General features: G+C 36.2%; 1 protein-coding gene across 9 annotated transcripts in view; it reads right to left on the reverse strand.

Moving 5' to 3' along the window:
* LOC149544693 (lysine-specific demethylase JMJ705-like) overlaps positions 1 to 16,898 on the reverse strand; it is a 179,752-nt gene that overhangs the window by 55,045 nt on the left and 107,809 nt on the right. For 3 of the 9 annotated variants that reach the window (XM_089795267.1, XM_089795265.1, XM_089795266.1), the window contains 7 exons: positions 16,700 to 16,767; positions 15,716 to 15,866; positions 8,703 to 9,421; positions 8,485 to 8,571; positions 8,294 to 8,368; positions 6,821 to 8,086; positions 6,492 to 6,701 (listed from right to left, as the gene is read on the reverse strand). In XM_089795267.1, coding sequence (XP_089651393.1) covers positions 6,492 to 6,701; positions 6,821 to 8,086; positions 8,294 to 8,368; positions 8,485 to 8,571; positions 8,703 to 9,421; positions 15,716 to 15,866; positions 16,700 to 16,767 — 2,576 coding nt within the window. The remainder of the gene's footprint in view (positions 1 to 6,491; positions 6,702 to 6,820; positions 8,087 to 8,293; positions 8,369 to 8,484; positions 8,572 to 8,702; positions 9,422 to 15,715; positions 15,867 to 16,699; positions 16,768 to 16,898) is intronic. The other 6 variants (XM_089795270.1, XM_089795269.1, XM_089795271.1 and 3 more) reach the window with 5 other exon arrangements.

Below are 16,898 nucleotides of genomic sequence, written 5' to 3' on the forward strand. Positions count from 1 at the left end.
TCTGGTGTAAGAAAATGGTCACAAAGTTGAAGCTGAAGAGACAAAGACACCCATGCCCATACTGTATTGCTTGGGTGCAAGATAACCACAAGGTCATGGTCAATGAGAAATGCTCAATGAAGTTCAAGATTAGAAGCTACCAAGATGAGGTGTTTTGTGATATCATACCTATCAACATATGTCATATGTTGTTGGGTAGATTGTGACAGTTTGGCAAGCATGATGTACACGATGGGCGAGCAAATACCTACACTTTGACCAAGAATGGAGTGAAACATAGGTTGAAGTCATTGAAAGAGAAAGAAGAAAAGGTATGTAATGCTGCCAGAATACATTTTGTTGATGGAAAAGAGTTTCTCCAAGGTATGAAGCATGAGTATATGTATTTTGTTGTAATTCCAATAGATGGTAAAGATGATAATGTACATGATGATTACCCCCAGTGAGGAAGATCAGTCACGAGCTGGATTTGATTCCAAGAGCCAGTTTACCAAACAAGGCAACACACAAAATGACACCTACAAAAAATGAAGAGTTGAACAGACAAGTTCATGAGTTGTTGCAGAAGGGATTGATTTGAGAGAGTCTAAGTGCACGTGTTATACCAACAGTATTACCACCAAAGAAGAATGGAGAATGGAGGATGTGTACAGATTCTCACACTATCAACAAGATCACAATCAAGTATAAATTTCCATTGCTAGAGATGGATGATATTATGAACTGTTTGAGTGGGACAGAGTATTTCACAAAGATAGATTTTAAGAGTGGGTGTCATCATATTCATATCAAAGAAGGTGATGAGTGGAAGACTGCTTTCAAGACAAGGGAAGGACTTCATGAGTGGTTAGTCATGTCTTTTGGGTTAACCAATGCACCGAGCACTTTCATGAGGCTCATGAATGAGGTACTGAAGGAGTTTCTGGATAAGTTTGTCATTGTTTACCTAGATGATATTCTGATCTTTAGTAAGACATTGGAGGAGCATTTGATGCATATCCGAAAGGTGTTTGATAAGTTGAGGGAAGAAAAGTTGCTGATAAACCTGAAGAAGTGCAATTTTGTGAAAGAGTTGTTGTACCTAGGATTTGTAGTCCCAACATAAGGTCTGAAAATGGACCTAGAGAAAGTGAATGTTATCCCTGAATGGCCTACTCCAAAGAGTGCTACAAAGGTAAGATCTTTTCATGAACTGGCTAATTTTTATAGAAAGTTCATAAGAGGTTTTAGCAGTATTTATGTACCTTTGATAGAAACAATGAGGGGATAGGAAAGAATTTAAGCGGACTGTAGGAGTAGATAAGAGTTGTAATCTAATGAAACAAAAAGTTACAGAACAGCCTGTTTTAGCACTTCCAGATTTTAACAAGGTGTTTCAAGCAAATTGTGATGCTAGTGGTACTGCAATAGGAGTTGTTTTGAGCCAAGATGGTAGACCTATTGTTTATTTCACTGAGAAGTTGAATGATGCCAAAAGAAAATATTATGTTTATGATCAAAAATTTTATGTTATAGTTTAGACATTGAAGAAGTGGATACACTATCTTATTCCTAAAAAGTTTGTTTTGTATACTGATCATCAAGCTTTGCAATATTTGAATAGTCAAGGAAAATTGAAACAAAAGCATTTAAAGTAGGTTGAGTTTTTGCATAGTTATACAATTGTTTTCAAACACAAGAGTGGGAAGTCTACCAAAGTTGCAAATGCTTTTAGTAAAAGACATCTTTTGCTGATAGAAATGTAGATTGAGGTGGTTGGGTTCAAGGAACTCAGTGATTTGTATCCAGAGGATCCTGATTTTGGTGAAGCGTGGAAGACTTGTATAGAACCTGTTACTCTTAATAGGATGGAGTGGTTGGATTTCAGTTGTGCTTTCCAAGAAGTTCAATGAGAGAGAATCTCGTCAAGGACAAGCATAGTCGAGGATTGGTTGGACACTTTGGTAGAGATAAAACCTTTTCTTTGGTTGCTAAGAACTATTATTGGCCACAGTTACAGCAAGATGTGAAGAAGTTTGTACAGAGTTGCAAAGTATGTCAAATGGTGAAAGGAGCGAAGCAAAATACAGGGCTGTATCAGCCATTACTTGTACCAAAGAAGCCGTGGGAGGATGTCAACATGGATTTTGTTCATGGATTACCAAGGACTCTGCAAGGGCATGATTCTATTTTTGTGGTGGTTGACAAGTTTTCAAAGATGGCACATTTCATTCCTTGCAAGAATACTAGTGATGTTGTTCATGTGGCAGAGTTGTTTTTCAAAAAAGTGGTGAGATTACGTGGTTTGCCAAAGAGTATAGTTTTAGATCGAGATACCAAATTTGTTGGGTATTTTTGGCGTACATTGTGGAAGAAATTGAAGACGGAGCTGAAGTTCAGTTCATCAAATCATCCACAAATTGATGGACAAATATAAGCTATGAATCGTAGTTTGGAAAAATTGTTGCAATGTTTGGTTGAAGACAAGCCAAAAGGATGGGATATGATTTTACCACAGGCAGAATTTGCATATAACAATTCTGTCAATGGGGGTACTGGTAAATCACCATTCCAGATTGCATATGGGAGTAGACCCAGAAATGCTTCTGAATTGGGGCAGTTGGATAAAGGAGAGATAAGTAGAGCTGATGCAGAAGAATTTGTTAAACATTTGAAGAACATCCATGAGGATGTGAGGAAGCACATTATAAAGATGAATACAAAATACAAGGCTAAAGCAGATGTGAAAAGAAGGTATAAGGAATTTCAAATTAGAGATGAAGTCATGGTTCATTTGCGAAAGGAGTGTTTTCCAATGGGTACATATAATATGCTGAAAATGAAGAAGTTTGAACCATAAAAGATAGTGAAATGGCATGATTCTAGAAAAGCCTATGAAGTGGAGTTGCCTGCTGAAATGAATATCTCACCAGTATTTAACATTTCAAATTTGATAGAGTATTATATAGGAGGTTATGGAGATGAAGTTGCAGAAGTGCAATGGAATATTCTAGCAGCTAGTTCTGCAACAAAGGAGATTGAGGAGATACTAGACTATCATGTTGACAAAAGTACAAGGATTAGAACTTATGAAGAATACCTAGTCAAATGGAAAGGGGGAGGTTAACCGTCTTGGTTTTCCTCTTAATACTTTAGACGTGACAGGGTCACTTCTCAAATTACCCCTAGTGTCTGATGTAGGAGCATCCTAGGTGTAAGAGTAATCTTGCATCAACCAAAAATATTTCATTTAAGTTGTTTCAATAAGGGTTGTCTTAGTGTAGAGTTGTTGTCTGTGAAGGCTTGCTACTTAGTATGTCAGTCATACGAGTTCAAAATGTCCTAATTTCAGAGGTGGATATTCATCTTAGATATATCAACCTACAAGTTGAAGCTCAGTGTCATATCTTGCGTATTCATGGATTTATTACAAATTTTTGGTTTTGCAAATGGGGTTGCAAGCAGAGTGGGTTTAACCATGGAGGGAACTCCATAGTTAAGCGCGCTCGAGCTAGAGTAGTATTGGGATGGGTGACCTCCCGGGAAGTCTCAATGCTTCACCTCTATAAGCAGTACCTTGATCCAATGAGTGCCAAGTGTTCCATTTATTCTCATGAGAGATGGATACATGTGTGAATCACTACTCATGATATATAGGTCAATGAGTTTGACTCAAACTATACAGTTAAATCCTGATAGCAATATCACAATTTGACTTCTTGTGGAAAATATCTCCTACTTATCAAACAAGCAGAGTTTAGATATATATAAATGCCTCCCAACATAGAAAATTAACTGGCAAATAAAACAATATTGTTTTTTCCCTTTATCCTGCTATCTTCTAACACGGCCGAGTCATTTCCAAAAACTCACCGATTACTCAGCGATTAAATGGCAAATAAATACAAAAAAAAATGGCGAGTTTTTACTTTGCAATTAAATCTGCCAAAAAACTCGCCTGAGTAAAAAACTCAGCAATTAATGGCAAATCGTCAATTATTCAGCGATTATGCCAACTATGATTGCACCTTCTAAATAGACATAAGATTGCTATTGTGGCCATTAAATCCTTTAAAGTTTCAACCAAGAGCATAAACCAGTAAGGACTTTGTGTACAAGGACAAGCTCCTCCTCCTAAGCTGCATTTTAAATTTTCCATTGTTAAGGCTAGTGGTCTGCCAAGTCATGATTAAATCTCATTGACATTCAATTGCTCCCTAAGTTTCAAATGTACAAGCTTGATGGTAAAAAAAAACTCAAGAGAACGACTTGCACCTTAGAGAGATTTCTAAATTATAATAAACCTAAGGATGACCTCTAAATAATTCTAAAGGTCATTTTAAGTCACATCTCGGCTAGCTCTCTTGCCTAAGACTCACAGCATGCATGGATGCAATATATGTACATATTGGTTTTTAATTATTTTCTGTCCATTCCAGTGGCTGCGAGCGTCAAGCACCTGTACAATCAACAGATTCAAGAGGGGAAAGAGCTCAACTGGACGGAAGGGCCTGCAGGATGGGTTGCATGGCTTGAGATAAGGGCTAATGACAGAGACCTGAATGGTGTCTTTCAGAAATAGCTAACAGGATTTTACCTAATACAGCACTATTATCTTTTTCCTGGCCAATTTTGATGTACACAGTCTTTGAATACAGACCATGCAGGCAGTCGTGTACGTATTAGTTTTTAATTATTTTCTGTCCATTCCAGTGGCTGAGAGAGTTGAACACCCATACAGTCGGGCAGATTCAAGAGGGAAAAGACATCAAATGGACGGAAGGACCTGCAGGATGGGTTGCATGGGTTGAGATAAGGAGTAATGAATCATGACAGAGACCCAAATGGTGTCTTTGGAGATAGCTAGCAGGATTTTACCAGATACAGCACAGCTATATCTTTTTCCTGGCCAATTTTGATATACAGTCTTTGAATACGGACCTTAAAGGCAGTCATTCTTTGATAGATTGTACCCTTCTTTTTTCATTTTTGTATTGGAATGATGTGTATAGTCTCATATGTAGTAACTAATTACTCTGATATACATGTGAACAGAACTCTTTCTGAAGTAATTTGGCTATCTTATATCTAATACAAAAAATAAACCTGCTGATTTTTGAACTCAGCTTCATTATTTTGAGTGTTTACATATAGCATGATAGTTGAGTTTGTCTCTTTTACATTGCAGTGTTTTTAATTATAATATTTGCTTGGTATTTTTCTTTATAATATTTAATATAATGTCATGTTGTATTATAAATTTATTTTCTGGTAAAAATGTGTATATATTTCTGATTTGTTTATGTTTCGCATATGGATTAACCTAAAACAAACCCAACCCAAAAAAAAATACAAATCCACAAAAATGAACCTGCAAATCCAGCAACCCAAACAGCAGGATGATCAGTAACTTGGCAAGCAAAACCGAAATTCATCAAGCCAAAAACCACATTTTATAAGGAAAAAACAAAGGAAGTTGTAAAATAAGAGAAAAGAAGAGCCTACAAGCATCTAGATAATAACTTCCAACACAAACAAACCTTTAAAAAAGTTCAATCTTTAACCCATCTGACATCATATTTCTATTTATTTATTACAATATACAGTGAAAATTTTGTATAACTATTTCAATATTTTCCCCAAGTCATAACCTCCAACTACAAATTAAAATTAATCACGATAACCAACTATGAATTACAATTGATTAATTTCAGAAAAATATATATGTACATTAGTATAATTAATGAATTCCCAAAAATAACTAAATAGTCCTGAATGTGTAACAAATGAATACAACATAAATGTGAACCCTTTTAATAAATAATACCAAACCAACTTAGCATGAAAATAAGACCACTAGAACTTACATGAAGATCAACCAGTATGAAATGGAATGCCAAGAAAATGCCTCAAGATGGGCACGAGGGACAGTGAAGATTGTTTTCAACCATTGTTGGTTCAAATGATTGAGATAAATTTGATGACATGTGTCTTTATTTGACAAGGGTTCCACAGGACAACTTTGATCATGAGGAAAAACGAAAAGGTAACTATATTCAACTTCAGGGAGTTCATCTCTGGGAAAGCTAAGTACCCAGCTGTTGTTTACGTACCCAAGTTGGAAAATATAGAACCTAAAGATGGAAAATACCTATGACTACTGTGGCATGATTAAAGGTGCTGTCCATATTTGCAAAAACAGTGGACAATAATTGACTCTTACTGGGGACTGCAGTGCCTGCTTCACATGCAGGAGAGCCTCAAAAATCTCGTTATGTTCATGCCTAAACAAATATTTGACCTCTGAGTTGGGAAAATTCAACAGTGGTCAGGTGTCTCATACATTGTGAAATAAGATTCCACACATTTTCCACAATTAATTGTTACAAGCCCTTTTCAAGTTTAGCAGAGGGAGAAAAATAGGAGCAAGGATTTGAATACCCCATGTAACTCATATAATATGAGTAGTCAGTAAAAGAAATAATCTAAGGAAAAAGATAGCATTCTCTCACTTGCATGGCACAGGAGAAGCAAATGTACACCTCCCATAGAATGCAATTCCTCCTCCACCTGAAGAGCATGCTCCAAGCAAAATACATGTGGTCTCATGACACCATTGCCTGGTTTCCACAATGATGCAGTTCTTCCATTGAAGGCTGCTGTGTCTGGAATATTTTCCTGTGAAGCATATCCTGTGTCACAACCTCCTACATTACCACCTGCTGCATCACAAATATGTATATTAAGAATATGATCTTTGCATGAATTAACATCCACAACAGAAATAGACAAAAGGCTGGAATCTTCTAAATCAATACATTGCATAGGAAACATTTCTTACCTGCACAGCCTTCGCTAAGAGATTCTTTTAGAGAATTTCTTGTACAGAAATCACCACAAGTTGCTTCGAAATCAGAATTAAACCCTTTGGACTTCATAATGCATTTGGATACTATTTCAGCATCTGATACAGATACACTTGTACTCACAGTAGATACTGTCACGTTTTCAGTTTCTGGCACAAAGGAAAGTGTCACATTTTGATTTGAAAGCCCTTCAGCACATTTAGAGGCCTGTGCACAAATACCTTCAATTTTATCTTTTTTATTTTTAGACTGATCATTCTGGTGTGCTTCATAAACAGATGTCTCTTTGACTGAAGTCTTAAAGAGCGCAAGAGTTACAATTGACTGCTGCTGTAAGTCATCAGATTCTATTGAGGATAATTCAGAACCATTAATCTGAATATCCCCACAAATATTAGTTAACTGTTGAGAAATTTGTGAACTCTTTTTTGCATAATGATCTAATGAATCGATATGCACTTTCTTGAAACTATTATCCTGCTTCAGACTATCATTTCTAGAATAATTGAGTTCATTTGATACTAATGATACTTTGTCTGAAGGCAAAGGGCCACTCACAATTAAGTCATCCTGAGCCTGCTCCCTAATAAGTTCCCTGGTTGACCCAAATGATGAAAGAAGGGTGTTTGCAGCCCCGGCAATGACATTATTGTCAGAAATGATTTCTGATCGTCCACAAAATGGATAAGCCCCACTAACTTCAATAGCATCATCCATTTCATCAGAATCTGATGCATCATTATAAGTGGCTGCAAGAAGATCGAGTGCCGATGGCACAGGAATGGGAGAACTGACAGGCAACACATTTGATACAGATTTGCTTATGGCTTTGTTTGAAGCATCAAGATCTCTATTTTGATTATTTATTCCTGATGAAGCTGTGTTATTACTAGAAAACATCTTTGATGAACAAAATGGACTTGGTCGATCCTGGCAATTAGAATCCCCCTTATCAAATACCATATTGCTGGAAGAATCAGAAAGGACAAATGTTTCAGCGGTGTTTTGCAAAATTGTTTTGCTGCCATCTGGTGATTTTTCATCACAAACATCTACAGCTGAAGTTTCTATAAGCCTGGCCAGACTCAAGAGATTATTTAGATCAGAAGTAGATTTTCTTTGTTCTGCCAAAACATCATCTGTATCAGTAACTTCTACCATTGGTGTTATAGCAGATACGAATTCAGGATGTTCAATTTTTCTTTTCCTGAAGTGTATCTTGCGATCTTTGACTGATGGTTCTGTTACAATAAATAAAGTTGACAATGCAAGTGAGCATAATCAAAATTGCTATAGAATTAATTATAAAATGATTTCCCTGAATTAAAAATAAAAACCAGCATTTACTCAGATATGTTGGAGAGAACTTTTTATCCCAAAGCTAGTACTGTAGTACATATATGGTAAATACAAATTTTAACTTCCGTTGTAAATAAGAAATAGAATACCAAGAATATTAGTGTGTACTAAAGATGCAGTACAGTTTCCAACAGTATTGACTTCTGATGGTTGGACACATAAACCTGTTATATAAATTATGTCAGCAAATGGAAAAATGCCAGTTTAATGCGATAACCTATGAAACTTGGACGTGGAAGAAATATATATGCGTACAAAACAGTTGCAAGTAGCATCTCACCTTCACCAACTTGATCTTGATGATTGACACCATTCGATACCAAAGCAATGGGTGTTTCAAGAAGAAAGTCCACAGCACAGTTATCGACTGAAAATATAAACATGCATAGAAATCAAAGACCCAAGTATACCATATCCAGAATTAACATAATAAATAGCCAGGATATTTTGCACAATCCTGATACGGATGAGAACAGCATGAAAATAAAAATTATATACCCTCACCAATACATGTCCTCTGCGTAGCAATAACTTCAGCTTCAGCAGCTGAAACATTTTTTCCCACATTACATAATTCAGATGCCCCAAAGTGTCTGTCAACTTCTTTATAACCAGCTGGAAAAAGCTTCCTTGCTGCTGCTTCAGAAGGTTGGATTATAGCCATACATGGAAACCCCAATAATCCACAAGCAGCACATGCCAATGTGCCTGTATCAAGGTGCATTAAATCACCAGGCGATGAATCACTTCCTATAGAAATTTCTTCACTGTGAATCTCCATGTGCCTATCATCAAAGTAATTATATGGATTCTCCTGCTCGCATTTTTCAGTTGAAGATTTCACTCTTATTGAATCAGATAATTTCTTATTCATCTCCAGGATGCCCTCTGCACAGAGTTGTTCTTCTTTGCAAACGAAGGTGCTAGCTATAGCTGAGTCAGACTGCAATGTTTCTAGATTGCTTGTTCCAAATGTAGACCTCCAATTTGGATAACTTATAGAGGAAACACATGAAGATGGTGAACCACTCGGAACATCAGCAGAATCCCAAAGAACTGCATAGCAAGTGGATTCCTTTTCAAGGAGAACATTAAGCAGGTGATTATTATGAATCATATCATTTACAAAAAAATTCTTAACTGCTATTTCTCCTTCACTTTTCTTTTTGTCTTTTAATCTGGAACTCCGCGGCTCAGCTGCTAAGCTCATAGGTATCCTGTCAGAGTAGAAAATATACAACAGTCAGTTAAAGCTGCATACAGATAATAAGTAACTTCATCTAACTTTCCACAATGTCTATAAGGGCAATTACAAAACACAGTCAAAACATAATTGTAGAATAACAGGAGAGAACTATAGCTTTGTGTGTTTATAGCATATGCCCTTGGATCTAGCCACCTAGGAAATGGTATGGAAAGAATTCATAAATACATACAAAAAGCTGAAGCCTGTTGCCAATCAAAACCATTGTTCACAGAATCGCCTCAAAGAGAAGTTGCCAAGCCAACAAAAAACAATTGGTAAAATCTTGGCAGCTTAAAAAGCAATTAAATTCTTTAAAAAATCATTTATGCAAAATACAGCTGCAAAATGTATCAAATAAGTTTAACGGGAAGTTGGAGGAGCACCCACAGCAGAGTCGAGGAACAGTGGACAGAAGACACCATTTTTATACATTTTAGAAGGCAAAAATCAATGCTTATTAAGCCAAAATAAAACGTACGAAACAGAACAACAGTGAGAGGAAAAACCAACAACCTAGCTCGAACATTCTCGAGTTATAAATTTTCATTCTCTTAAAGATAACATATGATAATAAGATAGGATTACAAAGGATCCTTCTGATAAAACCTTGCATTAAAATCTTGGAGATTTACAATACCATAGCTACTACATAGAATGCTATGAACTGGGACATAAACCTGGGAATTTATTTTGCTCTGCTATAAACCTACCCCCGTTTCTCAATCTTATGTCTTAGTCCGTAGTATTCTATGTACTTGCCACAATACTGTAAATCTCAGAATTTAACCCATTGATTTATCTCTCCGACCTTTTGCAATCCTATATTATATTTAATTGTTTTCAAACTAAGGAAAAAGATTCCAGAACTCAAAGTTACTAGCTATGTTATTGGGCTTTTCTCTACACCATCATCCTACTCCACATGGTGCAGACAACATAAACAGAGAAAGCCATGGATCTGTCCCATTATTTACGATCTTGTTTTGACTGTGATTCACAATTGTATACACTATACATAATAATTTTCTTTTAAATATGACAGTTGAAACCTCTACAACTAAGACAATTCTATAAAATATCATTAAAAATCTTATATTCTAATGAGTTAATAGCCTAAGAGATTAAGTTTGAAATTTTCACATTGAATTTTTAAACATCTGAAAACCACAGCATATTTAGTGAAACGTGAAAACTCAACATTGAGCATTCAAATGGAAAGTGAAATCAAAAACTGAGAATTCAGAATACAAATGTCAAAGCTAAAAACTAATATGCAGTGTCAAGTTTCAAATTCTACCATTATAACAGATTAAAAATTATTGTACTTAGTAAAACAGATGTCAAATTTCACAACTCCTAAATGCCTAATCACTATCACAGCTGCACTGTTCCACAGAGACAGGTGGCCCCCAAAAAAACCGCATCCCTCATTGGGGGACATTTCCCAGACTTGGGAACTTGGGGGGAACATTCCCCCCAGAACCACCACTTCTGCCAGGGATGCCTAGGTTGCTTGCTACATGGCACATGCCATTACATACTAAATGCAACCTTTAACTTCAGCAGATTAGTTTACGTTTAATTGGGCACTTTTAGAGATGTCATATTGCAGATTTCGCCTTTAAGATTTCAATTTGCCTCAATTTGAATATCAGTTAGAGATGTCATATTGCAGATTTTGCCTTTAAGATTTCAATTCGCCTCAATTTGAATATCAGCGCCACCCCCTAAACCACTGCTCCATCACCCATTCACTGCCTTACCCAAATTTAGGCCTTTGGTCTCCCTGTCTCCAAAACCTGTTCCCCCATCAGGAAACTCTATGAAACTATGAATATGGACTAATAACCCTAGTCAGAATATTGGTCTTTGTCCTTGCCAACTTGATAAAGCTTCTCAGGCTCACCATCCCCTTGTGCTGCAGCATTCTATAGGAGTCTTTTAATCCAAGAGCTGCAAAGCAAACTGCAATACTAGCTTCAATACTCCACAAAAATTTAGCTTATTCTAAAGATTGACTGGATGAAGCTAGAAATAGACAAATTCCTCTCAATATTAAAGGAACTAGCTACATATGCTAGGAGGCATGCAGAAAGCATTCAAAGGGATGGAATAAGGCTGTCATCTAGTCACCACCATCTCTACGCATGCCTCTGCCCATCCTCTTTGGTTGACTGAGAGAAGCCACTATAATCAACAAAACTAACCTACTCTTTCCTCAATTTTCCTGCCTCCTCAGTCACATAGGCTTTCCTAAAGCCCCTTATTAATCCCCATAACTCCCAACCATTGACTATGTAACTCTCTCAAGCCTAGAGTTGGTGCTCAGAAAATGGGCACAAAACAAAAACAATGGGAAGCTTGTGCTGTCTTCAGCACCTACGGAACCTTTGGAAAAGACTGTTCCTCTATCCTAATGTAATTCTATAATTACATTCTCAGGGAAAGGGAGTAAGAGGCAGAGGTCCTAAAGAATGCATAAGATATAAGGAAGGCAATATACAAGAACAGAGTGAAACTTTGCAAAGAAAATCAGAAGTTGGATCACACAAGAACACAACCCACAAAATTTGCGACCATGCACTCATCTCATATTGAAAAGCGTGAGAAGGAATTCTAGGGACTCTAATATGAACATCAGATATCCAAAGATTACATTAGTCACAACAAGAAAATCACAGATGGTGTTGGCACCCCTTCTGATTTTGCAGTATCTATTTTGTTTTCTTTGTGCCCTCTATTTCAAGATCCAGCTGTATTTTCATGGTAAGCCTTATGTATTCAGATATGTCCCAATTCCAAGAGCCTTCCATTTTATACCTTGGCCCATTTCAGAATTGAAAACCCACACAAGCTCCTTAACTTATTTCTATTCCATTGTCGATTTCCCATAGCCAATTACCTCAAATCTTAGATCTTACACTTAATTCTTTTAGTGCTAGCACTAGCACTTGGTCCAGTTTCCATAATCTCTTATGGCTTATACTCTCACCAACCTTTGACCTAGAACATTGCCCTACAAAATCATTGTGGTCATTCATTTCATACAAGATTCAACTTGATTAAAGCCACAGGCAACTTGTGTGCTACCCAAGCCACCCAAACACAACGGTTGCTAGTTTTCTTGTCTCTGTTATACACCAACAGGCTCTAAAGCTTATTGATGAGCCAGGCTGACTTGTAAGTGCCTACTACCCAATTTGACCCTTGTTGTTGACTTGATATGGAGTAGTTGAATTGGATTAATTCTTCACTCCTTTGGGTTCCTGCATTCAATCTTTGCTCCTTTGGGTTGATTTGTGCATTCATTCTTAGAATGCCAGTTTATGGGAATTTGGCAATGTCTCTTACCATTATGTAAGCTACATCAATTGACCTTTAATACAGAAAAACACTGATTTGTACCCTGCAAACCACAAATCCAATTGTTCTTAACTTATACAGTTGTTAGGTGATCTCCTCCCTATGCCAGATACAGATTTGTGAGACAAATGAGGATTTTCCTTCCCATGCAACCCCAAGCAGCCCTACGATTGTGTGTTGAGCTAAAACAGGTGACTGCAAAGGGTGATCTTGTGGACTTGAACATTGATAGTACTGTTTTCCTATGCCATTAATATGAATTGTAATTAAAATGCTTTATGATAGTAACATTTATTTCAGGCTGGTTGTTGAGCCAATTCAAGTCAGTCTAAACTCTGGAGTATCAAAGAATGCAAGTCTAGCTTTGTGAGAGCTGAGAGTATGCATAGCAAGCCGAAAGCAGGTTGTCCATGCCAGATTGCAGCTATTCAAGGCAGTCTTTAGAACCTAGTTTTGGATTCCCTGCTGCCCCACTTGTTGAAGTGATAGTAACATGATTAGATTAATGTTCAACAAAAATCCCAAATTATTGCAAATATTTTTGTAATACTCTTCTATTGTTTCATGTGGATTGTTGTAGCTTTGAGACGGATTATTAAACATATTTAGTTCCAGATGTCTTTATTTTTTTATTTGTGTATACGCGCAAATCTTGTTCTATTCTTGGTTTCAAAATAGGCTCTCTTTCTTCCATGCAGGTTGTGGTCTTATTGCCCATTGGAGTAGCAACTGATCTGACTTTTCCAAATATACTTTCTTTTTCAATGATTTAGTCTCTCTTGCAGTTCGGTAGCATTGCATATTTCTCAATGTTCTCATAATCTAGTAAATGTCAAATTGTGTCCTATCTCAAGCAAGTTAAAATTTGCATACATTAAGGATCTTGCGAGTGTGTTTTTCATCTTGCATATGTGCATGAAGTGTCATGTGTCCATTCTAGGGGATGTGTACATTGTCGTTGGCTTATGATGCATAGCAAGAGGATGTTCTTATATTCTTATAAAGGTATTTTAGGTCTATCACTGTCAATGCTGACACTTTTTTAGTAACGAACTTAGGAACTCATAGCACACCAAGTATGATTCTTAAGATCTTGTGATTATTATTCTTTTCTCCTTAATTGTCTTCAATTGAAATCCTCAAAGATTAGCACCATTGGCTCTGCAAATATCTTAAGATGAAGGGAAGTCTCCCGTCCTCTCCAAAACTGGGCTCTCTCTAAAACTAACACTTAATGTCGAAAATTCTAGTCCTATCCTCTTAACTATAATGCCCCTAACCTTAAGGATTGGTATTGCCCTATGAAAGGAACTGCAACTTTGAGAGGGAGGGTCTTTCTCCTATCTTAAAAAGGTCTAGGCACTCCTATATGACTATGAAAGATATAAAAAGTACAATCAACATCTGGAAAAGACTCAGGGAAGAAAATATCAAATGAAGGGTGGTGCAAATTTGTTGATTTAACAATAAATCCAACAAATAAGATTTGGAGTTAATGCCATCTATAGAGTGAACCTCTTGTTATCATGACAACCTTTTATACAGAGAGGGAAGAGATATAATTTGCATGACAACCTCTTCTACAAACACAAATGACAACAACTGCATGAAACAAATTAAGGCTTAACTCTGCTGAGTTCAAATTTATTCTAGAAATTCTGGGGACATGTTGCTGAAAATAAACCAAGGAATAAAATCAAATCTTGAAATACAGTGCTAGAAAACAAATTAAGCAATGAAACTACAAGTGGTTAACCTACTTGCTCAAGCCAAACATTCCCTTGCTTAACCCCACACCACCTCGCCCCTTTGATAAAATGGCAATAATGTCCTATAGAATACTCGTTCCTAATCTACTCAGTCAAATCCTTCACCGTAACAAATTTCCTCAAAACAGTTTGTGGATTTTGCTCCACTTGTTTCAAGTTTTCCAGATCATTTTCAAGTTGTTTAAGTCATTGAGAAACACAGGAAATGTCACTAGTTTACTGAAACAGGGTTTTTCAACTTATTTCTTCTCTTTGTCCATTTTAGGAAGTCTTTTAGTGTTGCAAAATGAAAGAAAATTAACAAACTATTCTTGAGATTGTTGATTATAATGTAGAACATGCAGTGGCACTAAAGGTTTGTGGTAGCGAGAGGTAGCCTCAGTGGAAAAAGGCAATGTGGAATCAAAAAATTGTGATCGATCCCTGGAGTTCACATGCAATAGATGCTTGGTCTTTTAATTCGAGAATGACTGATGATCAGTGAGCCCTTTGAGAATATGTGTCTGTTGCCAGTTCGGAGGAAATTTTTGCAGCTTTTAAAATGTCGTCAAAGCCTTCAAATGCCTTTGGAACCCTCTAGAGCACTGCCTTGTCATGGGTTCTCGTCTGTAATCATTTCTTCACCTACAGTACATACATATATACATATATGTATATGTCCGTGCGTGTGTGCACATGCACAAACACTCTCTTACTGCAAGCACCAACATCCCAAACCCGAAACTCCATGGAACATAGCTTCTAAATAGTTAAGTGCATATGGCACAAATATTGGAGCATTTTATTGTCATTTTTAGAAGACTAAATTAGAATGAATAAAATTTGTGTAACATGCACAAATCCAATTTCCATTTAAGATCATTCATACAAATCCTGATTTTTTTTTTAAGAAGAAAGGTACAGCAACCCTATCAAACCTCTTGCCATACTTATTTCCAATTTAATCACTTTCATTTTGTCGGCTTAGGGAAACCCGGAACTTAATGTAAAATTATAAATCCCAATTTTCATTGCAGGTATATCAAAACCCCCAAGTTTTCTGTTTGCAAAAGGAAGCATCCAAAAAAACTTAGAGACAAACATTTCTATAGTTAGATGGCATCAAAAACATAGAATAATAGAAAGGCACAAACCATTGAGGGAAGGACAAGGAATGCATGTATAGCAACTGCTGATGCGACATCATAGGGAGATAGTTCATTGCAGCCCTACGAACTGCAGCTTCTTTTGCCACCTTAAGCCAAGCTGGAGTCGCAATATTAGCAGCTTCTCCGCAGTTAAAGCCTATTCAGAGAATAACAGAGGTTGAAAGTCCCTTAAAATTAAACCATGATAAAATTATTCAAAAATTTACTTGATTTCTTGTGGAAAATTGAATCCTAAATTTCAAGTATCTTAGAATTAAGCAATACAGTAATCATGTAAATTAACTACATAAGATTTGACAAAAGTTTGCACAGGGCATTCTATTTTTAGTTTATCCAAATAGCAATATATATTGATTAAGCATACTAGAAGTTAGCTGTTCTTCATCCACCATAGACAAAACGTTACACATAAAATACGTAATCTATTGTTCTCTAAAGAGACAGAACTCGAAGAAACACTCCAGTTAAAAGAATGTAGAGTATCAAGCTTGCAAAATATACAATGTGAATCCTATCGAAAAGGCTAGAAATCCATTGCGAAGGTCATAGACATAAATATCCAATCAGAATAAAATATACAAAAACTTGTCTTGAAATAAAAACAAACATCAGCCTTAAGCATGAAATGCTCAATAAAATTCCTACTAAAACATGTTATTGACTGAGGCTAGAAGAAAATATTACCATTAATTAATAATAAACAAAACCTCACATTACATGACCAAATTAAATTAAAAAACAGAACAAGTATCTTTTGTCCAATCTCACAAACCTGAACTGTGAAAATTGTAGTTTCCTTTTATATAAAGTAAACAGCTCTTAGTCTATAAAATATATTGCATCATTATTTATAGTTGGCAGAAAACTAATCTCTGAAGTTCTTTGGCACAGTCATGACTAATGCATTATTTGTAGTATTCCAAATTCATGAAACAGAGAAGAACAGAAACAATAATTTAAACACCTTACCATGGCTAAACCCTAGGTGATATGCCCTCGGAAAAGTAACAACAAACTCCCCTGGATTCTGTACTAACCTGAAAGTCAAAAATAAGTTCATGAAACTATGCCATCACTTCTTTTGACCCTAAATCTTTATCAGGGAAGAGACTAAAATTTATAACACAAGCTTATTAAAAATTAAACACGTTAAATTAAATCTGAAGCA

The sequence above is a fragment of the Cupressus sempervirens genome, chromosome 8, assembly GCF_028749045.1.
Source record: "Cupressus sempervirens isolate cs-2001-9-10 chromosome 8, ASM2874904v1, whole genome shotgun sequence".
NCBI classification, from domain to species: Eukaryota; Viridiplantae; Streptophyta; class Pinopsida; order Cupressales; family Cupressaceae; genus Cupressus; species Cupressus sempervirens.